Source organism: Equus caballus, chromosome 5 (genome assembly GCF_041296265.1).
Source record: "Equus caballus isolate H_3958 breed thoroughbred chromosome 5, TB-T2T, whole genome shotgun sequence".
Taxonomy (NCBI): Eukaryota; Metazoa; Chordata; class Mammalia; order Perissodactyla; family Equidae; genus Equus; species Equus caballus.
In genome coordinates this window covers 14,366,769-14,392,854 of record NC_091688.1, presented here as the reverse complement: position 1 = coordinate 14,392,854, position 26,086 = coordinate 14,366,769, and the positions used below count along the sequence as shown (strand labels likewise).

The window sequence follows — 26,086 nt, the reverse complement described above, 5'->3', positions numbered from 1 at the left end:
AGCCCCATGGCTGAATGGTTACGTTAGCGTGTTCCACTCTGGTGGCTCAGGGATTTGCTGGTTCAGATCCTGGGCATGGACATGGCACCGCTCATCAGGCCACGCTGAGGTGGCGTCACACAGAGCACAACCAGAGGCACTCACAACTACAGTATACAACTATGTACTTGGGGGTCTTTGGGGAGAAGAAGGAACCAAAAAAAAAGGAAGATTGGCAACAGTTGTTAGCTCAGGTGCCAATGTTTAAAAAAATAATAATAAAAATTTAAAAAGAACTTTAAACATTGGAAAAAACAAAGCAAACATTATTCATAAACGTTACCGTGGTCTATTTGGAAAACCTGTGAGGAATCTATTTAAAACAAACAAGTTCAGGGTGACGTCAACATCATGGTGGAGTGAGTTATTCCCTTTGTCTCTCCCCTCTACGTTACCAGCAATGGCACATCCATTGGCCAGCAAAGGACCCCTGACACAGTACAACAGGAGGCCTAACAGATCCATGCACCTATACATCTGAAGGTAGGTGAACTAGACCTCCGCAGGCAGTGGAACCGGGGGAGTAGCCCACTCCCTCCCGCAGCAGCAGCCATCCAAGGGGTGAGCCTCACACCAGTGCCCGCACCTGTGAACAGAGGCTGCAGGGGGTGCACTCGCAGCTCAGCCCCTGCCAATAAAAGGGATCCAAATTGGAAAGGAGGAAGTAAAAAACTCGCTATTTGTGGACGACATAATTCTATATATACAAATCCCTAAAGAATCCACCAAAAAACTAATAGAAATAATCAACAAACACAGTAAAGTTGCAGGGTATAAAATCAACATACAAAAATCAGTTTCATTTCTATACACTAATAATGAACCAGCAGAAAGAGAAATTAAGAATACAATCCTATTTACAATCTTAACAAAGAGAATAAAATACCTAGGAATAAATTTAACTAAAGAGGTGAAAGATCTACACACTGAAAACTATAAGAAATTATTGAAAGAAATCAAAGACATAAAGAAATGGAAAGATATTCCATGCTTATGAATTGGAAGAATAAACATACTTAAAATCTCTATACTTCCTAAGTCAATCTACAGATTCAATGCAATCCCAGTTGGAATTGCAATGATATTTTTTCTTTTAAAGGTTGGCACCTGAGCTAACAACTGTTGCCAATCTTTTTTTTTTTTAATTGCTTTTTCTCCCCAAATTCCCCTAGTACATAGTTGTATATTTTAGTTGTGGGTCCTTCTAGTTGTGGCATGTGGGATGCTGCCTCAACATGGCCTGATGAGCAGTGCCATGTCCACACCCAGGATGTGAACTGGTGAAACCCTGGGCCGCCAAAGCGGAGTGCACAAACTTAACCACTCAGCCATGGGGCTGCCCCCGCAATGACATTCTTCACAGAAATAGAACAAAGACTCCTAAAATCTACATGGAACAACAAAAGACCCCAAATAGTCAAAGTGATCCTGAGAAAAAAGAACAGAGCTAGAGGTATCATAATCCCTGACTTCAAAATATACTACAAAGCTACAGTAATCAAAACAGCATGGTACTGGCAGAAAAACAGACACACAGATTAATGGAACAGAATGAAAACCCAGGAATAAAACCACAGATCTATGGACAGCTAATTTTCAACAAAGGAGTTAAGAATATACAATGGAGAAAGGAAAGTCTCTTCAATAAATGGTGTTGAGAAAACTGGACAGCCATGTGGAAAAGAATTAAAGTAGACCATTAGCTTACCCCATACACAAAAATTAACTCAAAATGGATTAAAGGCTTGAATTTAAGACCTGAAACCCTAAAACTCCTAGCAGAAAACAAAGGCAGTATGCTCCTTGACACTGGTCTTAGCAGTATCTTTTTGAATATCATGTCTCCTTGGGCAAGGGAAACAAAAGAAAACATAAACAATGGGACTACATCAAACTAAAAAGCTTCTGCATGGCGAAGGAAACCATTAACAAAATGAAAAGACAACCCACCAGTTGGGAGAAAATATTTGCAAATCATATACCTGATAAGGGGTTAATTTCCAAAATATATAAAGAACACATACAACTCAACAACAACAGAAAGAACAACCCGATCAAAAAATAGGCAGAGGATATGAACAAACATTTTTCCAAAGAAGACATACAGATGGCCAACAGGCACATGAAAAGATGTTCAACGTCACTAATTATTAGGGAAATGAAAATAATCTAAACTACAATGAGATATCACCTCACATTCATCAGAATTAAAAAGACAAGAAATAACAAGTGTGGAGAAGATGGAGAAAAGGGAACCCTCATACTGCTGGTGGGAATGCAAACTGAGCAGCCATTATGGAAAATAGTATGGATATTTCTCAAAAAATTAAAAATAGAAATACCATATGATCCAGCTATTTCACTTCTGGGTATTTATCCAAAGATTATGAAAACACTAATTCAGAAAGGTTTATGCACCCCTATAGTCACTGCAGCATTATTCACAATAGCCAAGACTTGGAAGCAACCCAAGTGGCCATCAACTGATGAATGGATAAAGAAGATGTGGCACGCACACACACACCCAATGGAATACTACTCAGCCATAAAAAAAGACAAAATTGTCCTACTTGCAACAACATGGATGTACCTTGAGGGTACTATGCTAAGTGAAGTAAGCCAGACAGAGAAAGACAAACACCATATGATTTCATTCAAATGTGGAAGATAAACACATGGACAGACATAACAGATTAGTGGTTACCAGAGGGGAAGGGGGTTAGAGGGTGGGCATAAGAGGTATAGAGGCACATTTATATGGTGACTGACAAATAATAATGTACAACTGAAATTTCACAATGTTATAAACTACTAGGACCTCAAAATTTTTAAAAACTGGAAAAAAACATTTCCAGTTTTTGAGAAAATTATAAATCCACATACAAGAAACACAATGATACAAGAAGCTCAATGAATCCCAACCAGAAAAAATCTAGAAAACTACACCAAGGGACATCAGAATCAAACTGCAGAAATAACGACAAAGAGAAAATCCTGAAAGCATCAGAGGAAAAAAAACATTTTATACAGAAGAACAAAGAATTACTATAGACTTATTGTCAGAAACTATGCAGACCAGAAGACAATGGAATTGCCTCTGAAATTCTAAAAGGAGGAAAAACCTATCATCCTAGAATTCTACACCCAGCAAAATTATCTTCCAAAAATGAGGACAAAGACTTTTTCAGGTGAACAAAAGCTGAGAATACTCACTGCCAACAGATTTCTGTTATACGAAATGTTAAAGTTTTCAAAGCAAAAGGAAAATTATACTGGAGGGAAATTTAGGCACAAGGGATTGGAGAGCACCAGAAATAAATGTGGAAAAATACAAAAGTTTTTTCATTTTTAACCTCTTTAAAAGATAGTTGACTTATTTTTTTAAATAAACAGTATTTTAATACTCATATTAAATTTAAATATTGTTTATTCAAAATACATATTTTATAGCAAAAATAATGATGCATTAAGGAGTATATAAAATGTAGAATTAAAATGTATCACAACAATAGGACAAAGAATGAGAAGGGGGAAATCTAAATCTATTGTTCCAAGGTTCTTACAATCTACATGAAATGGTGTAATATTATATGAGGGTGAAATGTGACTATATGTTGAAAAGCCTTAGGCATCCACTAAAAATATTTTTAAGAGGTATAAGTAGTTAACAAATAGCAGCAACAAAATGGAATCACAAAAAATACTTAATGAGGAACAAGGTAAAGATGTCCCCTCTCATTGTTGCTTTTTGACATTCTACTATGAGTCCTAGCTAATTCAATCAGACAAGAAAAGGAAATAAAAAGTACACTAATTTAAAAGGAAGAAATACAACTATATTTGTTTGCAGATGACATGTCTACGTAGAAATAAAAAAAATCAACCAAAAAACTCCTGGAACTAATATGCAATTATAGCAAGGCTGCAAGATACAAAGTTAATAATACAAAAGCCAACCACTTTACTATATGCCAGCAATGAATAAGGGGAATTTGAAATTAAAAACACACAACCATTTACATTAGCACCCCCCAAAATGAAATACTTAGCTATAAATCTTATGAATAAAATATGTATGAGGAACTGTACAAAACTCTGATCAAAGTAACAAAGAACTAAATAAATGGAGGGATGTTCCATGTCCACAGATAGGAAAACACAATATTGTCAAGATGTCAGTTCTTTCCAACTTGATTTATAAATTCAATACAATCCCAACCAAAATCCCAGCAAGTTTTTTTTGTGGCTATCAGCAAACTGATTAAAAAATTTATAAAAGACCAAGAATCACCAACCCAACATTGAATAAAAAGAACAAAGTTGGATGACTGACACCACCCAACTTCAAGACTTACTATGAAGCTACAGTAATCAAGACAATGTGGTACTGGCAAAAGAACAGACAAACCAATGGAACAGAACGGAGAGCCCAGAAATAGATTCACATAAATACAGTTACGCATTGCTTGATGACAAGGATACGTTCTGAGAAACACGTCGTTAGGTGATTTTGTTGTTGTGCAAACATCAGAGCGTACTTACACAAGCCTAGATGGGACAGCCTACTACACACCTAGGCTACATGGTATAGCCCATTGCTCCTAGGCTACAAACCTGTACAGCATATTAGTGTACTGAACACTGTAGGTAATTTTAACACAACGGTAAATATTTGTGCATCTAACCCTATCTAAACATAGAAAAGGTACAGTAAAAATACAGTATAAGAGATAAAAATGATAAGCCTGTATAGCGCACTTACCATGAAGGAAGCTTGCAAGACTGGAAGCTGCTCTGGGTGAGTCAGTGGTAAGTAAATGTGAAAGCCTAGGACATTACTGTATACTACTACTGACTTTACAAACACTGTACACTCAGGCTACACTAAATTTATTTCAAAAAATTATTTCTTCAATAATAAACTAACTTTAGTGTACCGTAACTTTTTTACTTTATAAACTTTTTAATGTTTTTAACCTTTTGACTTTCATAATAACAGCTTAAAACACAAACGCACTTTATAGGTGTACAAAAATATTTCCTCTCTTTATATCCTTACTCTAAAGCTTTTTTCTATTTAAAACATTCCTTTTCTTTTTACTTTTTAAACTTTTTCGTTAAAAACTAAGACACAAATGCACACATTAGTCTAGGTCTACACAGGGTCAGGATCATCAATATTACTGTTTCCCACCTCCACATCTTGTCCCACTGGAAGGTCTTGTCTTCAGGGACACTAACACACATGTGGCTGTCATCTCCTATGATAACAATGACTTCTCCTGGAACACCTCCTGAAGCTCTTATTGAAGAGGTGTCACTTTTGAGAAATATGTCCATGGTGGTTTGCATGATTTGGTTCTTTTTTTCATCACAGATTTGGTTGTAAACAGATAATACACCATGAACATTCATCTCTATGAATAAAAACTTTTTGTTGTTAGGGTCCATGTTTTCAAACGTTTTAAGGAGCTTGCTGAGGTCTGCAAAAGCTTCTGATAAACACTTCGTGAATTTTCTTGGTAGTTTTTCTTTTCCTGCAGTTTCCTTTTCTCTTGCCTCTTCTTCAGCTATGCGTTCCTGTTCCAGTTCCAACAACCCCTCATTAGTCAGTTCCTCAGGAGCCACCTCTAGGAGCTCCTCAATGTCATCCTCATCCACACCCAGGGTAAAGCTGTCTGCCCTGTCAACCACAGCCTTGTTGATTTTTACAACCTCCTCATCCTTGGAAAATCCTTCGAAGTCATGGACAAACCTCTTGACTGTCTTCCTCCAGATATACTAGGCAATAGGAATTTTTCAGCTTCATTATAACCTTATGGGACCACTGTTGTATATGTGGTCTGTCACTGACTGAAACGTCAATAAATGGCAGATGACTGCATAGTCAATTGATCTTTGATGAAGCAGCAAAGGCAATACAATGGAGCAAAGACAGTCTTTTCAAAAATGGTGCTGGAACAATTGGACATCCACATGCAAAAAACTGAATCAAGATGCAGACGTTACATCCTTCACAAAAATTAACTCAAAATGGATCACAGATCTAAACATAAAATAAAGACTATAAAAATATCCTTGAAGATAACATAGGGGAACAGCTAGATGATCTTGGGTGTGGCAATGACTTATTACACAAAACATAAAGCAAAATCCATGAAAGAAATAATTGATAAGCTGAACTTCATTAAAATTTAAAACTTTGGCTCTGTGAAAGACAACATCAAGAGAATGGGAAGACAAGCCACAGACTGTGAAAAAATATTTGTAAAAGACATATATGATACAGGGTTGTCAGTGAAAATATACAAAGAACCCTTAAAACTCAACAATAAGAAAACAAAGAACCCGGCTAAAAAATGGGCAAAAGAGGGGCCGGCCCTGCAGCCTAGTGGTTAAGTCTGGCATGTTCTTCGGTGACCTGGGTTCAGTTCCCAGGCACAGACCTATACCACTCGTTGGCAGCCATGCTGTTGTGGTGACCCACATACACAATAGAGGAAGACTGACACAGACGTTAGCTCAGGGGAATCTTCCTCAAGCAAAAATAAGATTGGCAACAGATGTTAGCTCAGGGCAGATCTTCCTCAGGTTAAAAAAAAAAAAAGGGGGGGGGAAGACCTGAAGAGACATCTCACCAAAGAAAATATACACATGGAAAGTAAGCATTTGAAAAGATGTTCCACATTATATGTCATTAGGGAATTGTAAATTAAAACAGTGAGATATCACTACATACCTATCAGAATGGCAAAAATCCAAAACACTGACAACACCAAATGCTAATGATGTAGCAACAGGAACTCTCCTTCATTGCTTGTGGGAATGCAGAATGGTTACAGACACTTTGGAAGAGAGTTTGGTGGTTTTGTATAAAACTAAATTTATTCTTATCATCCATCGTCATGTTCCTTGGTATTTACTCCAAGGAGGTGAAATCTTATGTCCACACAAAAACCTACATTTATATGTTTACAGCAGTTTATTCATAATTACTAAAACTTGGAAGTAACCAAGACGTCCTTCAGTAGGTGAATGGATAAATAAACTGGTACACCCAGATAATGGAATATTATTCAGTGCTAAAAGGAAATAAGCTTTCAAGCCATAAGAAAACATGGAAGAACCTTAAATGTATATTTAATAATTAAGTAAAAAAAGCCAATATGAAAGGCTATACATTGTATGATTCAAACTGTAAAAAAGGCAGAAGTATGGAGGCAGTAAAAAGAGCAGTGGTGGCTGGGGGGGAAGAAGAGATGAGCAGATGGACCACAGATCATTTTGGGGGCAGTGAAACTATTCTGTATGATACTATAATACTGGATACATGTCATCACAAATTTGTCAAAACCCATAGAATTTCAAATACCAAGAGTGAACTCTAATGTAAACTACAGACTTTGGGTGATTATGATGTGTCAATGGAGGTTCATCAATTATAACAAAGGTACCACTGTGGTGCAGGACACTCATAGAACAGAGGCTGTGTGAACGTAGGGGCAGGGAGTATAAGACAACTCTGCTCATTTTGCTGTTAACCTAAAATTTCTCTAAAAAAATTTTATTTAAAAGAATTAATTCAAAATAAAGAAGGAAAAAAAATGGGTGAAAATCAAAAAAATAGCAAGATGATAGATTTAAATCCAACCATATCAGTAATCACATTCAATGTAAATGGTATAAACACTCCCATTAAATGACAGAGATTGTCATATTAGATAAAAAAGCAAGACATAACTATATGCTGCTTACAGGAAGCCCATTTTAAAAGTAAAACAAGTAGGTTAAAAATAAAAGGAGGTGGGGGATCCCTGTGGCACAGTGGTTAAGTTCAGCACACTCCACTTCAGTAGCCCAGGTCTGCAGTTTCGGATTCTGGGTACGGACCTACACCACTTGTCAGTCATGCTGTGGTGGCAACCCACATACAAAATAAAGGAAGATTGACAGAGATGTTAGCTCAGGGTGAATCTTTCTCAGCAAAAAATAAAATAAGGATAATTTTAAAAAATAAAATAAAAGGATGTAAAAAGATACACAATGTTAACATTACACCTAAAGAAAGCTGGTATGACTTTGGTAATACCAAACAAAGTAGACTTCAGAACAAGGAATATTATGAGCAATAAAAAGAGACATTTCATAACGATAAATAGGGCAACTCATCAGGAACACATATCAATCCTAAATGTGTATGCATCTAAGAGAGATTCAAAAATATCTGAAGCTAAAACGTAGAATAGACAAATCCCCAATTACATTTGAAGATTTCAACACTGCCCCCTCAGTAATTAATGGGAAAAGCAGGAAAACATCAGTAAAAATACAGAACTCCTGAAGGACATCATAACTAACTTTACTAATTGACATTTATAGAACACTCTAATCAAATACAGCAGGAAGCACATTACTTTGAAGTGCATATGAAACAGTCACCAAGACAAACATTCTGGGCCATACAGCAAGCACTAATACATTTATAAGAGATGAAATCAGACTATGTCTCTGAACACAATGCAATTAAATTAGAACTCAACAACATCTCTGAAAAATCACAAAATATTTGAAAATTAAACACCATACTTACAAATAATCCATACGAGAGAAGAAATCACAACGGGAACTAGAAAATATTTTGAACTCAATGAAAATGAAAACACAACATATCAAAATTTTTGAGATGCAACTAAAGAAATACTTAAAGGAAATTCATAGCCTTACATGTTTATATTAGAAAAAGAGGGACCAAAATCAAAGATCAAACGTCTACCTTAAGAGCAAGAGGAGAAAATTAACACAAAGGAAATAATAAAGATAAGCACAGAAATAAATGAAATATAAAACAGAAAAATCAATAAAACCAAAAGCTGGTTCTTTGAAAAATAAATGGATCAATCTTTAGTCAGACTGATCATAAAAGAGAGAGAGAATAGACACTGATTATCAATATTAGGAATGAGAGAAGGAGCTTCACCACAGATCCTACAGACCTTAAAAAGATACTGAGTGGATATTATAAATAACTTTACTTCAACACATTTGACAACTTAGATGAAATGGACAACTTCTTGAAAGACATAAAGTACCAAACCTCATTCAAGTAGAAATAGATAATCTGAATAGCTCATTATCTGTTAAAGAAACTGAGTCCATAGTTGAAAATCTTTTCAAAAGAAAACCCCAGGCCCAGTTTGCTTCACTGATGAATTCCAAGAAATGTTTCAGAAAAATTAATACAGACTCTTTCAGAATAAAAAAGAAAAACTTACCAACTCATTTCAAGAGGACTGTATTACCATGATTCCAAAATCAGATAAAACATTACAAGAACTACAGAGCAATATACCTTATGCACATAAACACAAAAATCCTTAAGATATTAGCAATTTAAGTCCAGCAATATACACAAAGGATAATACATAATGACCAAGTGGGAGCCATCCAGCAATATCAGGTTGGCTTAACATTAACAAAAAAACAATGTAACTTATGATATAAACAGATTTGTGTTTAAAACCTATAAGATTCTGATTCCAATTACAAGGTATGTGTGGGTTTCCCCCCACATCTAAGCAATTCTCCAACAGCAGCTGGGTATCCTACAATTCAACTCATTCTGATGCTATCTACCTGGAGATAGGCAAGATTCTACAGGTTAAGGGCCAAGTCCCACAAGGCTGTGTGCGGCCCCTATCCCCCACTTCAGATGCCAATCACAAGTCCAGGCTATTACTTGTGTTTCTGACCAAGTGCCTATATCAGAGGTTCCCATGACCTCCTCCTTGGGTTCATTTAATTTGCTAGAGCAGCTCACAGAACTCAGAAACTTTTTACAAAAAGGATATAACTCTACACTATATACAAAAATTAACTCAAAATGAACTAAAGACTTGAACATAAGACCTGAAACCATAAAACTCCTAGAAGAAAACATAGATGGTAAGCTCCTTGACATCGGTCTTGGCAATGATTTTCTGGATTTGTCACTCAAAGTAAAGGCGACAAAAGCAAAAAGGAAAACCAAGTGGGACTACATTAAACTAAAAAGCTTCAGCACAGCAAAGGAAACCAACAACAAAATGAAAAGGCAACCTACCAAATGGGAGAAAATATTTGCAGATCATATATTTGATGAGGAGTTAATACCCAAAATGTGTAAAGAACTCATACAATAGCAAAAAGCAAACACTCCAATTAAAAAATGGGCAGAGAATCTGAATAGATATTTTTCCAAAGAAGACATACAGACAGTCAACAGGTACACGAAATGCAAATCAAAGCCACAATGAGATATCACCTCACATCTGTTAGAAGGACTTTTATCAAAAAGACAAGAAATAACAAGCGTTGGTAAGGGTGTGGAGAAAAGGGAACCCTGGTGCACTGCTGGTGGGAATGTGAACTGGTGCAGCCTCAAAAAACTAAAAGTAAAACTACCATATGATCCAGCAACTCCACTTCTGGGTATTTATCCCAAGGAAACAAAAACACTAACTCAAAAGGATATCTGCACCCCCATGTTCACTGCAGCATTATTCACAACAGCCAAGACATGGAGACAAAGCAAGTGTCCACTGATGGATGAACGGGTAAAGAAAATGTGGAATGTGTGTATACATATATACACAACGGATTATTATTCAGCCGGAAAAAAAAGAAAATCTTGCCATTTGCAACAAGATGGATGAAGCTTGAGGGCATTAAGCTAAGTGAAATAAGTCAAAGAAAGACAAATACCATACGATCTCACTTATATAACCTAAACAAACAAACAACAACAAAAACCCAAACTCACAGATACAAATAACAGACGAATGTTGCCAGAGGCAGGGAGCTGGGGGTGGGCAAAATGTGTGAGGTGGTCAAAAGAACAAACTTCCAGTTAGAAAATAAGTAAGTCCTGGGGATGTAATGTACAGCATGGAAACTATAGTTAATACAGTATTAATAATAATTAACATATATTAATATAATTAGATAGATAAAATTATGTATTATATATAAATTATATATTATATAAAACTCATACAGCCACTTTATAAAAAAATGCCAAACTGTTTTCCAAAGCTAAGCATACATTTTCTGTATGACCCAGCAGTCCTACTTCTGGGTATTTACCCAAGAAAAATGACGTCTATGTTCATACAAAGTGTGCATACTTTGTTCATAGTGGCTTTATTCGTAATATCCCATACAGGAAGCCACCCAAATATCATCTAATGGGAAATGGATGATAATTTTAGGTTTATTAATACAGTAGAATGATACTCAACAAGAGAAAAGAACAAATTATTGATAGACACTAGATGAATTTCAAAAGCACCATGCTAAATTAAAGAAGCTAGACACAAAAGGCTAGATGTTATTTAATTCCATTTATATGACACTCTTGGAAAGTCAAAATTATAGAAAGCAGTGGCTGTCTATGGCTGCAGCTAGAGAAAGAGATTAACTACCAAGTGGCATGAAGGAACTTTCTGAGGGATGATGGAAACGTTCTGTTTCTTGATTTTATGGTGATTACATGACTAGAAACATTTGTCAAAACTCAAACTATACATTTAAAATGGATAAATTTTACTAAATGTAAATTGTTACTAAAGCTAATTTTTTTAAGTTATAGAAATAAGGCACTTTTATGTCTTGAATTTAATTTCCATATGCTTATTCTGAGCTCTACTTAAGTTGTTATCTTGCTATCTTAACCAAGCCTTTGTTGGTTAAATTCTAGTAGTTTTTATTCAAAGCCCTTCAGCACTACAGTCACAGAAAAACAGCAGAACTGCAGTGCTCAGGGCCAGCCATTCAGGCGAAGATGCTCATGAGGTAAGTTGTAAATATGCTTCTATAACTTTGGTGAGAAGCTGGAACTAGAAATACTGATTTGGGAGTCATTTGCAGAAAATAGTAGAAACCACAGAGTTGATAAAATTGTACTCTTTTCTCACTGCCACCTCGCACTTCTTCCTAATCCACAGAGCCATAGAAAATACTTGAGTTAAATCTGAAATAAGTAAATGACTGGAATTTTTAAAGGTCAGCTTTTCCATTAGATCTAACTTAAACCCATTTTTGGTGTATTTATATCTCCAAACTCAGATATCTCACCTGGTTTAATTTTTCAGTGTGATTCAGCCTTGAGGTCTCCACTACATTTGACTTAGAAGCCTTTTCCACATTCAGTACTTGCTTCGGTGGTTCCACGTTTGAAGTGGGTTGTGAAAAGCGTGTCTTTGCTACTGGGGAGCCTGTGGGGTATGACCCTTGTTTTTTCACTCTAAAAGGCTGGGTAAAAATTTTACCTTTTGTGAATAAAAGAAGAAGAGAGAAAAACGGTCACTAGCAATTTCTACTTTATTTTCTGGCAGTTATATATAGAGGCTACTGTGAGCTAACTACCCTCAACTCAGAACTAAAAGTTAAAGTAAGTAAGCTTAATATTTTCATAATAAGGTGATAAAATTTACATATAATGGAAGTGATTAGTTATCTATAGAAGAAAACCAAGAGACCCTAAGTGTGTTACTGAAAAGGCTGGGGCTACCTGAAACTCCACTTAAGGTCACCTGAAGATAACTACAGAAAGGCAGGCTTCAATAGATAAAAACCTAAAAAGCTGTTTAGGAGACTAAAAGGTGTCTCAACAAGGAGTCTGCTTAGAACTATGCTTCTCAAACTGGATAACTACCTAGCGGGATGCGTGGCGGGGGGGGGGGGGGGGGAGCTACAGAATAAAGGATATTATTCTAGAGCTAGAATTTTTTTGTTCAAGATTTGTAGGGAGGGGACTACCAGTGGAGAGGTGTACTCTGTTGTACAACATGGAAGGTGTATCACTGGACCTCACCATAGCCTAGCTCTTTATTTACTCTAAGATCAAAGTCACCAAAAAAAACCATTACTTCCAAGATCTCCTGATGATAGGAACAAGAGACCACGGACGGGCAACACGAACAATCCAATCACTAGAAAGGAATATCCACCTGCACTATTCAATAAGTTGGCAGACTGCTGTATACAACTCAATCTCTTATAAGCTTAATAGCATGAGTTGTCTCCCTAAATTCGAGCACCTCAAGAATACTGATACGGGTGAGGGCTAGACTCAAAACACTCAGTGCCCCCCCAGCTTTCCCTGACCAGAGTATATAACCCCCCCCCCATCCTCAAATTACATTACACACCAGAGTGTAAATACCGGTTTGTAAACTCATGACATTCTCATGGTTCACCCATATTAATCTAAATACAGATTTTGGAGAAAAAGAAAAATCACTGAAATAGGCACAGAATTCCCCAAATAGGCTCAGTGTATAGATTCTACACTGTCTAGGGTCTAGAGAGACACTATACAAATGATCACATTGGTCTGATGGGGGAGTAAATGCACCACACGAGCAGTAATAAGAGCTGTACTACTTTTCTAGCCCTGTAACTCTGAAAAAGTCATTTGACTTTCCTGAGCTTTGGTTTCCTTATCTATAAGATGAGGTTACCCACCCTACCTGTCTATGGTACGGCAATGAGAATCCAAGGCAAAATGCTATACAAAAAAGGTGGTTATCATTACACCATATAAATTACTGCAGTGCCTGCCATGATACCAAAAATCAGTGACAGCAAAGATCAGATAGCAAATGCTATTATTTTTAAAACTTTTCATTTTCCATGTTTCTTTACATGAACACATACAACTAATGTTCATTTTCAGTGCCCTAGAGAGCACTGATCTTGTGTTTTTATAATAACAGCTGCCACTTATTACGAGCTTACTAAATGCCAGGCACTTTACAGACCTCATCTCATTTAATCTTCAGCACAACTCCAAGAGGCAAGTATTATTATTCCTATTATACAGATGAGGAAACTAAGGTTTAGACATTTTAAGTAACTTGCCTGAGATCACTCAGCAAGAGGTAGAGCCAGGATTCAACTTCAACCAACTCTTGGAGCTCACATACCTCTATCTGTGCCACGACTGCTCCAGAATTTGCCGACCACAATAGTTACGAATGCTAAGATGCTTACCTGCTGGCCATCCTCTCTGCTTTTCCTCTGATACGCTCTTCTTTAGCATCAACAAAGAACCTCCTCGGGTCTGCTCTACAGAAATTACATCTGAAGCAGCATTCAGCACTTCAAACATAGAGAGGAATCCATACTGCACATACTGGAAAGATCGTCCAAATCGCTTGGCAAACGCCTTTTCAAAATCAGAGAGGAGAACAGGAGAAAATGCCAAGAGGTCTTTCAACTCACTCTTCACAACAGCTGGAAGAATAGGGGGCACCCTTCCTCGGTAAGGTACTCGCGGACGAGAGCTTGGCCCAGAGCAAACACTGGCCCTTCCCTTCTGCACGGAGTTTCGAACCTTATGGCTGCTCCTCTGTTTTGCAACTAAGCTTGCTATTCCTTTGGTGGATTCATCTGGAATGGCTAAGGAGGTGTGAAAAAAGAAATCTTATTTAGGTGAAAATTCACTCCCTTCTTGATCCTTTGCATTTATGGTAATACAGACAATTTTTAACTCTCCAAGGAACTGTGCATCTAGGTAGCATGATAAACAGGAACCCTCGGTTCCTCTATTTCTTGCAGTTTAGCAAGAAATGGGCTTGTTAGCTCCTGTACCAGAGGATGGAGAAAGATAAAGCCCAATATATTCTTACTACTACTAATTGACTCCTTAAAGATCTGAAACTCTGAAGATAAATAATAAACTTCCCTATGAATTTTTTTGTGCTTCATGAAACTTAAAGCATGATTTCATAACTAAAAAGTCCCACTGTTATGTTCCTCCTAATGGTGCAATAATCTGAAATCATATGCAAGATGTAGTTTTTATGAATGCACATCTTTCTGAGGAAAGGTTTCTTGATTTTGCTAAAGCTCTAATTCTGCCCAAAACCTCAAAGGTGCCTATGATCCCCTCCCCTTCAAAGAATTAAAATCCCCTGCCTGGGAGGCAGGATAATTGGTAGAACAATTCTTTACTAAGTGAGTTATTATTACAAAGTTTCTAGACCTTCAAATCTTAAACCTACCTTTCAGTATTACAGTACCATCCCCACAGGGGCAGACACTGACAACATCAGGCATGTCCAACACGAGTTCCATAGTGGACCGATACCCAAGGATTCGGAGTGGTAAATGGTTGCCAACCATGGAAAGGTACTCCTTTTCCAACTGCTGCGGGGTCAAACCATCTTTGGTGGAAATGAGAAGTGACCTTATTTCTTTCCTCAGGCATTCCTGCATACGCTCTTGTTCAGACATTGCACCCTACGGGATTTAAGACAGAAACAGTGCTCACGAGGAAAGGCAGACAACCCCCCACCAAAAACGTAAAAAATAAAACGACCAAGAGCGGAATATAAAACGGAGATGAGAGTTTTAAAAGTGGTTAAGGCAGAAGCAATATGGTGAGGGTTTTCTCAAACTTGTGAAGCCCATCCCCCAAGTCCCCAATTCAAACTGTAAAGCTCAACCTGTGTTGATTAACCCACGTGCGTCTCAAGGAGTCCCTGCCATTGGCTAAGGTGTGAGAAGTCCAAGTTCCCGTCTCGTTTTCGCGGAAGCGTTCACTGGGGTTCGTTTGGGGTGAGTCTACACCGCAAACATCGTATCAGATAGAATCTCTCGTGGACTCTCTGGGAACCAGGACTGGGATGGAGGGCAACGCAAGCCCACATTCCCCAGCGCAGGCGGGGCGCCCCATAAGGGCGCTCGCACCAGCCTCCTTCCTCAGCCCAAACCCGCGGGCAGCCTCCCCGCTTGCCCTCGCCGGAGTCAACGCCCTGCCCTCGCCAGCCCCTCCCCATTCTGCCCAGGCCGGGGTCCCCTTCCCCGCCCGGCCCCCAACGTCTCTCACTGCCCCTGGCGGAGTGCGGCCCCGCAACTGGGGCGGCCCCCAGACGAGACCCCTCAGCGGGCCCGCCCTGCCAGGCCGCCCTCACCGTCTCGCCCCCGGCGCCGGCGCTGCCGTTGCGGGCCCGGGAGAGTCGAAGGCGCTGCCTGGACTAGCGGCCCGGACCGAGCAGCGGCGGGGGCGGCCCGCGCGCCTGCGCACCAGTGCCCGGGGGCCGGCGGGGTGCGCCCGGGCCCACAGGCCAGCCCCGCGGCGCGCGGCCAGGGCGACGGTTGGGCATGAGTGGCAGCTCGAGGGTCTAGTCTGGGGGCCGTCCCAGTTGCTGGGCCGCTTGGCGGGACTCTCGGGCAGCGGGATCGCCGGCGCCTACCTCCTCCGACGTCCTTGGAAGACGTGAGGTGGGGCTGCCGCGCGAGAACCTCTCCAACCACCTCCTGGGCAGGGGGCCGTCCCGCCTTAGGGACCCGCAGCCAGCGGGGAGGAGAAGGCGGCCGCGAGGTTCTTAACCCGGGTGTGCCTCAGAATCACCTGTGGAGCTTATTCAAGGGGGAAAAGAAGATGCCCAGGTCTGATGAGCAGAGATTCTGATTCAGCAGGTCTAGATCTCTTTGGGGGGCAATTACAGGCAATTCTCATGCTTGGTGGAGAATCACTGCAGAGCTAGATGCAATCTAGGCTCCCTGAAGAGAGGAATGTGGGCCGTGGAGAGCTTTTGGAATGAGCGGAGACCATTCCAGGTGCCACTGGAGATAAAAGAGGTGGGAAACTAAAGAAGAGGCTGTACGGGGAGAAATAACCTGGGGATGTAAGGTCTTTGAAAACCAGGAAACAGTAGTTTAAGAAGTATAGAATAGAGAGGCATAGTATAAAGACTTCCACCTTAAAATGTACAGTCTAATTAAAGGAACAGACAAACCAAAAGAGAACCAAGGAATGTGAATCAAGAAGGAAACCTGAGCACACACATCTACCTTACCTCCCATGACCTATTAAATCCAAAAACAAGCTCTGGGGAACAAAACCTTCCATCAATGAGCCAGGAATATTGAGGAATCCCTAAAAGACAGAAAATAGAAAAGATTTATGGGCTGGTTTATAGCAGAATGGACAGTACTAATTAGCAAATTAACAAAAAGGAAAATGATAAGACATGAAGAATGGATCCAGATAGTCCAACATCTGAATGACAGATGTTACAGAAACAACAGAAAGAATGGTGGTGAGGGTTAGAACGATGAAAATGCCCCAGATTTTCAGATTAAAAGGGCCCACTGAGTCCCTAGACTAACTAATGAAAAAAGATCCCATCCTAGACAAAGCCTAGGACAAAGGGAATCAAGAGTTCTTATACAGAAATATGTTACCTATAAAGCAATGGAAATTAGATTGCCATTCGATTTCCCAATGGGACAAAGCTGAACCTGGAATCCGTTACCCAGCAAAATCAGCATTCAAGTGGAGGAAAAGAAGACTCATGCAAGGATTCAGAAAGTTTATCATCTCACTAAATAACTTGAAAATGATTCCTGCAAAATAAACAATGAGGTGAAAAACACATGATCCCAGATGCTCATCCCCAATTATCTGAGCTAACAGGTAACACATTGAGCACTTAACTACATGCGATTTACAAAGATTATTTGATTTTCTTCCCAATTACTCTGAGAAAGTTACAATTATCCCTATTTTAAAGTGAAGAAACTGATAAACAGACACGGACAAGGATATAAAAAGAGTGACAGGCAATAAAAATATAAAACTAATGATTGCATCTAGAAAGTTATTGGTGTACATGGTGAAAATAGAGTTTTAAAAAGATATACTGAAGCTAAATCCCAGATCAGTAACTGCAAACTGAGTGTCAGGGGCTGTTTGAGTCGCTTCAATAAGAAGATCCCATTTGGGGGCTGACCCCGGGGCCGAGTGGTTAAGTTCTCGCTCCGCTTTGGCAGCCCAGGGTTCCGTCGGTTCGGATCCTGGGCTCGCATGTGGCACTGCTCATCAAGCCATGCTGGGATGGCATCCCACATGCCACAACTAGAAGGACCCACAACTAAAAATACACAACTATGTACCGGAGGGGCTTCGGGAGAAAAAGGAAAGATAAAATCTTAAAAAAAAAAAACAAACAGAAGAAGACCCCATTTGGAAGAGGAGCTACAAGGAGTCGTCATCACTCGGTTGGGTTTACAGTAACGCATTGTCATTCTCCAAGACCTGTCAGTGTTTTGTGGTGGCTAACCTGGGAAGTGAATGGGAGTGAGGTAGGAACCATCACACCCACATCCTTCACGCCTCGGATGGTGACACTCACCGCTGCGATTCTCCAGGTATGTGGTCATGCTTCCGATGTACAATTCTGGCCCTCCACTGGGCGCTTCGTACCAGAATAGCCCTTACTCAGTGAGCGAATGCACCAACGTAGGAATTCTGTCAGTTGCTAAGATCACTTACTCTACCTACTCACGTGGCAGGCAGGGTACATAACCATAGGATGAATTCACAGTCCCACTAGACCTGCCCAAAGGTGAACTTGGACCAGAATTCAGTTCATTTATCACCTAACCCCCATAAGCTCAAAATGTTGAGGGCAAACAGTGATATTTTGGGTCCCAAAAATTAGTGTTAGTTTGTAATTAGTAAGTGATAGTCATGGGAAAGTTTGGGTACTTTTCTCCAGATCAGTTATCTATAAAGGATCACAAGGCCTCAGGGGAAAGGCTGGGATGAAAGTTTTCAGTGCTTAGCTACAGCGTTTCAGCAGCATCCTTCCGTAAGAATATTTAGGCTACTCTTAAGAGGGCCTGTGTCTGGGATCTGATTTAGTTCCGGTGAATAGGGTGACAAGTCATGTCTCTTTTGCTCATGAGAGGCCTCTGTTCCCCAGACCTAGAATTGTGTTTTCTGGGTTTGCTTCCTTTTGTTGTTACACAAATAAAAAAGGAATAGTGGGTTTGTTGAGTTCATTCCCTGGGATCCTACACTTAATTAACCACAACAGAAAGCTCTGTGAGTCAAACCAATGTGTTTTCCACCCTGCTGCCTATAATAATGACCAAGTCCACTTTTCTCCTGGTAATTAACTGTCTCCACCTGCTCTCCTCCCATCCCTGCTTGCATCTGGGAGTATATTTCAATTGCAGCTGCTCCTACCAGCATTCCTGCCTTAGAAAACACCAGTAAAGAGGTTTTGTCTGTGTTTTTTCAAGCTTCTGAAGCTTTAACATATGCCTCATGACAAGAATGAATCTTTTGGAAAAAAAAAAAACAGTGAGGGAGTGGGTGAGTTAGAAGCTGGTGACAGAACCAATACAGCATTCCTGCTTGCCAAAGTTTTTTTAACATTATGCCCAATCTGGGGCCATCTGATGCCACTGGTTGATTCTATTTCCCACTGCAATTACTTCAAGCATTTGCCATCCTTCTTACACTTCTTACCCACTCCTGCCTCGCCATTAGAAAATGACTTTGTACCAGCTCCCGGAGAAAATGGAGGCTCTCATACATGAACCCCCTCCACTTCCAGCCCAGGCCTCAAAACTGGCCCCGCTCAATCTTTCCTAATGGTCTCAGAGGGTGAGGGGCCATCCATCCTAGCCATCCATCCCATTCTTGAGTCTATCCCCTCGACTCCTCTAGGACCATGACTTTGACCTTTGGTTATTGTTACACAGTCCTGTATATTCAACAAGTCTGTACAGACTCCTTTCCTATAACATAAAATTATGCTCTAATCCTTTTTATGTTATACACACGCACACCAAATACAGAGGGAGAGAGAGAAAAAAACACTCTCTTTTGAACTGCATCCCCCTCTCGCCATTCCTTCATGGCCAAATCCTTGAATAAATAATCCACACTCATTTTTTCCCTCTTTTTCATCCACCATTCACTAATCAACCCAAAGCAATCTGCCCCCGATATTCTGCACATCTTAAGTTATTTTTAGCAAAATCATTGAGAAATCTTCTAATTGACAAGTCTTAAGGACTTTTCACTCCTTTCATCTTGGATGATCTCTGCTGTTTATTCTTGGTATCTCCTCCCTTTCTGAAAATCTCTGCTCTGTGGGTTTCCACGCTGCTGCTGCACTCGGCTTGGCTCCTAGCTTTCGGCTCTACTTCTCATTTCTGTTATTCCATTAAATGTCCATGTACTCCTGGGTCTGTCCTCAGCCCTTCTCCTTTTTCCTCTTACCCCCTCTTCCTGACCTTTTCACTCTCATGGTTTCAGCTTTGGCTGATGCCTTCCAAAAGGCATGCTCACTCAAGCAACAAATATCTTTTAGCTCCGACTAAGTACCAGGCACTGTTCTAGACGATGGGACTACGAGAGAGTGCAAAACAAAGCTCCTGCTCCCCTGGACCTCACCAAGGACAAAGGAAAAGCAGATAAATACATTATATATAATGTCAAGGAATGGTAAGTGCTCTTAAGAAAAATAAACCAGGTTAAGGGAGTGAGAAGGGGGTGCTTGAAGTGGAGTATTTAGAAAACACTTTTGTTTAACCTCTGTGACAGTGGTTCTCAATGTGTGATTACGGCATAAACTGGAAACTTGTTAGAAATGCAAATTCTCAGGCCCCACCCTGACCTGCTGAATCAAAACAGGGGACGAGGGTGGAGGGGAGGGAAGTCCGGCAATCCGTCGTTTAACAAGCCCTCCAGGTGATTCTGACGCGTGCTAAAGTGGGAATCACCGCTCTAGAGCAGCTCCTCGCCTCTTGTGCCGTGAATAGAGCACACTTGTGCAGTCTAACACCGATTTTCTCAGCCCACGGGGCAGCTTGAGGGTTGAGGGGAAGGGAGGCGCTGGCAGCCCTCCAGCCCAAAGTAGCCTCCACCCAGGCTTTGCAGAAGGCAACCAAGTGGGGTCAGCTGGCACGCCCACAGGCCTCCAGCTAGTAACATAAGAGCCATTCAACACTCACTGACCTGCAAGCCGCTGGGCTCTGCTAGGATCTCCGTCCACCCACTCGGATCCGCGAGCGAAGTTTCGGCTCCAGTGCGCAAGGCGGCTGCGCAGCGCACAGCGCGGCCGGGGCGCGGGGCGGGGTTCCCGCTGGGCGCGCGCTCCTGCGCTCACTGCAGCTTCCACTCCAGCCCCGCGGCTCCTGCACCTGCTGGGATCCCGGACGTCTCATCGTTGTCTTGAGATACTCGTTATGAAAAAGTTTGATTAGACTTGAAATCCAGCTACATCATCACAATAAATATCAAAATTACCCTTGTCGATGAAAGACATTCGATCCTTTAAGACGTAAATTTTTAAGTGGTTGTAAAAATGGTTTTCAAAACTTTTAATCATTTCACAATGTATACGTATATCAAATCATCACCTCGTATGCCTTAAATATATACAATTTGTATTTGTCAGTATACCTCAAGAAAGCTGGAAAATATATAAATACACGAAACTTTTTAAATTGTGTGAACACTTTTCTAATCAGTAACAAAAATTTAAAGGGCTTATTAAAAAGTCTTGATTAGGAATTTCATGTAACCATTTCAAACATAAAATTTGTATCTGTGGAAGCAAACTCAAGATTCTATCTTACGTTTTGAAAATATTAGTATACAAATTTAATTTACTGATATTGAATCACTAATACTTTGCATTTTATTTTTCTTACCATGATTATATATAAAAAATATCACTTTCTCACCAAGCCCAATACAGATACCCTCAAATCCCCTCAACTTTGCCCCAGTATGCCATTCGAAGAGTATCATTTTCCATGTTTGCCATAATGGGAAAAGGTTGGAAGCACTGTTCTAGGATCTCCACCCCCCCAACCCCTCACCCCCCCACCCCTGACAGGCCCCATTCCCTCCATAACACAACACTGAACTGGACAACGTACAAAATAAGTCCTCAGGGTCACACATGTCACCAGAAGCAGGAAATGTTTCTTTAGTGATGGGAACAGAGAGATTCCAGATGGAAGTATAATGGAGCCAAAGCTACCAGCGGTCACTTTTCCGTGCGCTGTGTTCTCTGTCAGTGGTTCCTTGTCTTCCCTTCCATGTGGCAATCAGGGATACCTCCTGATCTGAAGAGAAAGATTACCTAAAAATCAAGGAACAGCCCTATACCTGAAAGGCTGAGTGGGCACTAGGATGGGGCTTGGGGTAAAGGAACTATGGAGTGGCTGGCTTAGGCCAGCTCTGCACTTGATTATAATGTCAAAACCAGAGTGCAGGCCTAAGGAAACTGGGCCTAAGATCAAGCCCCCTGACTTTTTTCCTGATCAGCTTTTTAAGTCCTAAAGGAAAGAGCCAAGAGAGGCCTCAAAGCCTACAAAGCATCTAACCCAACTGGCAAGGGTGGAGGGCCAGTTAGGGGAGGGTCCAAAGCTCAACCCAGCAACAAGCACGGTGGTGGAGAGTCTGTGCTCGTGTCTCCTGAGGACCCCACCGAGAAAGCTGAGGCCATGTTGGCAGCTGGTGAAAGATCAAGCTCTTGATCACAGAAGCACCATTTGTCCTGAGCGTCAAATGTAAATATTCAACTGTCTACTGTGCATTTCCAGACAGATACCCTATAGACACTGCTAGCTCAGTATGTCTAACCCTGACTTTACTGTGCCCACCTGCCTTTAAACAAAATCTGTTTCTTCTCTTATATTCCCTCAGCTGGATGTCAGCCCCATGCACCCAGTCACTTTGACCAGAGTACTGAGAGTTCACCTTTTCCTCTGAACATAACTCATATTCCCCACCTCCACCTGCATTATTGCAAGTCTCCTTGCTAGTCACTCTGCCTCCATCCTCTTCCCTTTTCAATTAACCTTCCACCCTGTCCACGAAGGCACTTTTCTAAATTGCAAGTCTGACTATATGATTCCTTGCTTAAAATGCTTCAATGGCTTCTTCTGCCTATAAGATAAAATCCAGATTTTTACATCTTATATGATATAAAAGGCTTTTCATTTCTTGGGCTGCCTATCTCTCTGGTCTCTTCTTTTGCCAGTCTTTCAAGCCACCAAATGACCTGCCATAGATGAGGTGCTATCTTCTGAAAAGCTCCCTCTTCTGGAAGACCCAGTTCTTAAAGCTCACCTGATCACCTGAGGATCACCCACCCTTTTCTTAATCTGGCCCAAACTGGGTCTCCTCTGACTCCACCCAGGTAGAATGACTTACCTTCTCCTCTGTGTCCTCATGGTACCATATTGATTAGTGGTATTGCTCATATTCTCAACCAGGACGGATTTTGCCCCCATGGGATACTTGACAATGTCTGAAGACACTTTTGGTCATCAAAATTGGGGGTGGGGGGCCCAGCCCCATGGCCCAGTGGTTAAAGTTCTGCGCACTCTGCTTCAGCGGCCCGGGTTCATGGGTTCAGATCCTGGGTGTGGACCTACTCCACTCACCAGCCATGCTGTGGTGGTGTCCCACACACAAAGTAGAGGAGGATTGGCATAGATGTTAGCTCAGGGTTAATCTTCCTCAGCAAAAAAACCCCAAAAAAGTGGGGGTAGGGTGCTACTGGTATCTAGTGGGTAAAGGCCAGGGATGCTGCTAAAGATCCTGATACCAAACCTCTTAATCTCAAGTGTGTGTGCCCAATGCCCAGCAAGTCAAACACTGAGACTTCTGTGCTTGAAGATAGAGAAAGATTTATTTGAATTGGCCAAATGAGTAGGTGGGAGCCTGGGTTCGCTCAAATCCACCTCCCCAAGAACAGAAAGCGGGGGTGTTTATAGAGCTAAGGTGCTTCTCAGAAGGAGCTTCAGGGAAACAAAGGGGTCACTCCCAGTAAGCTCCTGGGCAATCTGACCTCTGGGCTTCAACGCTGCTAAGGGCCGGCCATTTGGTGATCACAACCTCCCGGAAGGCATTGTCTTTCTCCTGCAAAACAAGCTCACAAATCCTCGAGACCCCTGAGTCACCCCTCAAATTAAAGAGGAAAAATAGCAAATTGGTTTAATATCTAGAGTACCCCTCAGGTAACCGAGTTCAATCTTAGAATGCAGAGGACAGCCCCCAGCAACAAAAAAGTATCCACTCCAAAATGTCAACAGTGCTGAGGTGGAGAAACCCTGATGTAGAGCCTTCTGTCATATACACTTATCGCACCTGTCTGTCTGTTTACATATCTGTTTCTCCCTGTTAGACTATAACTTCCTCCAGGGCATACACTATGTCTTCCCTTTACATCCTCAGAAGGGAGTGATGCTAAATATACAGTAGATGCTCACTAAGTATCTACGGAGTGAATTAATGAGAAAAAAGTCAAGGCAGTCTTATCTTACCACAGCGCCTAACAAGCTGGCAACTGCATCTCCCGGCCAAGAAGGTAGGAACACAAGATGCTTAAGGTCAGTTTAGTTAGAGGAAGTGGGTCTGCCAGAGATCCCTGCAATAAGGACCAATTGCTCAGCCTACAGAGGCTGAAATCTCCATCCTTCTCAAGTCTGCTATCCCCTCACTGCTCCCCCTCTATAACCCCCTGTTACCAAATTCGGTTGATTCTCTGCCTCAGAAAGGCTTCCTGAATCCAGGCCATCCCCACTGCCTAAGCTTCAGACCCAGATCTCATCAGCATCTCTTTCCTAGACCACTGCTGTGTCCTCCTGGTTGGTCTTTCTGCCATCTGCAAATGGAGAAAGTAAAATTTAATAGCTCCCGGTAGTTTCTTCCAGCTCTAAAATGATAAAATTTGCAATTTTATCTGGTGCCAATGAATTTCAGGTTTTCCATGAAATCATTCATTTAAATCAATATTCACTCCTTCATTTACCCATATGGATATAAAATTTCAAAACACTAAATGGGAATAAGTATAATAATTTAGAAAGCCTTGAAATCTTTCATGACCTTTTTTCTTGGAGACAAACTCAAAAGTCAACAACTTTAATTGGTCCTCCCATTCTTCCAGTAACCCTGTTCCCACAGATGTCAGTCTCATAACATATCCAAACAAGGAGGAAAGTATTAAGGGTTTAAAAATGTGTACATATAATATTTTCAACAAAGGGATGACCAACAGTTTCAATTAAAAAGGAATTTAAAAGAAAACAGCCGCATCATTACAAGAGCCAACGAGGCCAGCCAGCCAGACTCACGCTGCTGCCTCAGCACTCCCCAGCCCCTCCACCATTCAGAGATGCTGCGCTAACCTTTTTACCACAGAACGTGATGCACTTTCTCGGGTATTGTCAATGTCATTCATAATTCCAATAGACTTACGTTATAAGCAGGTGCTTGTATTACGGTTCTATACAGACAAGGAAAATGAAGTCACAATCATGTAACTTGTCAGTGGTCCCACAGCAAAGGAGACGGAGAACAAAAGTCCACTGTGGACTCTAACACCAGGCAGAGTCTTTCTCATCAGTTTTTGTCCCACAAGAAATCCCTCTGTCTTATTGGGAGACAGGGTCCATTTCTGAGACTATCACTTAGCCAGATAACCTGCTGATTCTTGGAGTAAAAACTGAGGTGCAATTTTAATTTAAGAGTCGATAGCTAGGACTCTAGATCAAATTAATCTGTAACAGAATCAAAGGCCGAGAAAAAAATCAATAAGTGCTATAGTTTTATGCTTTCACTAGCAGGAAAATATTTACAGGATGATAAAGAAACTAGCTATGTTTAATAGCAAATATTAACTTGAGTGAATAGTAAGTAATCATGATACTTTTCCCTTTATGCGCCAAATGCAGCTTCAGAATTTTCCTCCGTGTCATGCTCTAGGCAGGAGCCATTAATTGAGGGCAGCACCTGGCGGGGGGAACATTTGCCCTCCCTTACGTAGCCCTCACAATAATCAGGTTTAGAGAATAAAAAATAAATTTATTTAAATTACTTTATTGCTAATCTTCTAATTACTTCATTCACAATGGCCTAACTTGGAATATATGGAAGAAAGGAGTGGAATGGTTTCTCCAGACCCATTTGAGTTACTTTAGATCCTCATGCGTTAAGAAGGTTTTTGAGAGGAGGAAAAAGCTATCACTGTATGAACTCACTAAATACTGAAAAATAAAAAAAATAAATGAACATTATTTCTAACATCATGTGCTCTGAGCTATTTGAGCAGAATCATGAATCTTGAGTTTGAAGGGTTACCTAGACCAACTTCCCATTCAGTGAGAAACATTTATAGGGAGTAAAAGAAATCTATTCAGTGTTTTAAGTGGTCAGAAGCGAGTGGGGCAGGTCCGCCAG

At 40.7% G+C, this 26,086-nt stretch overlaps 1 protein-coding gene across 16 annotated transcripts in view; it reads right to left on the bottom strand.

The window, feature by feature from the left end:
* TDRD5 (tudor domain containing 5) overlaps positions 1–21,103 on the bottom strand; it is an 82,923-nt gene extending 61,820 nt beyond the window's left edge. For 3 of the 16 annotated variants that reach the window (XM_070267811.1, XM_070267806.1, XM_070267808.1), the window contains exons 1-4: positions 15,996–16,129; positions 15,084–15,321; positions 14,071–14,478; positions 12,151–12,344 (exon numbers count right to left, since the gene is read on the bottom strand). In XM_070267811.1, the coding sequence (XP_070123912.1) occupies positions 12,151–12,344; positions 14,071–14,478; positions 15,084–15,315 (834 nt within the window). In that variant the 5' untranslated portion in view covers positions 15,316–15,321; positions 15,996–16,129. Of the gene's footprint in view, positions 1–12,150; positions 12,345–14,070; positions 14,479–15,083; positions 15,322–15,995; positions 16,175–16,277; positions 16,423–16,883; positions 16,964–20,842 lie in introns of those variants that run through there. The other 13 variants (XM_070267804.1, XM_070267807.1, XM_070267810.1 and 10 more) reach the window with 10 other exon arrangements.
* Between the last annotated feature and the right edge of the window lie 4,983 nt (positions 21,104–26,086).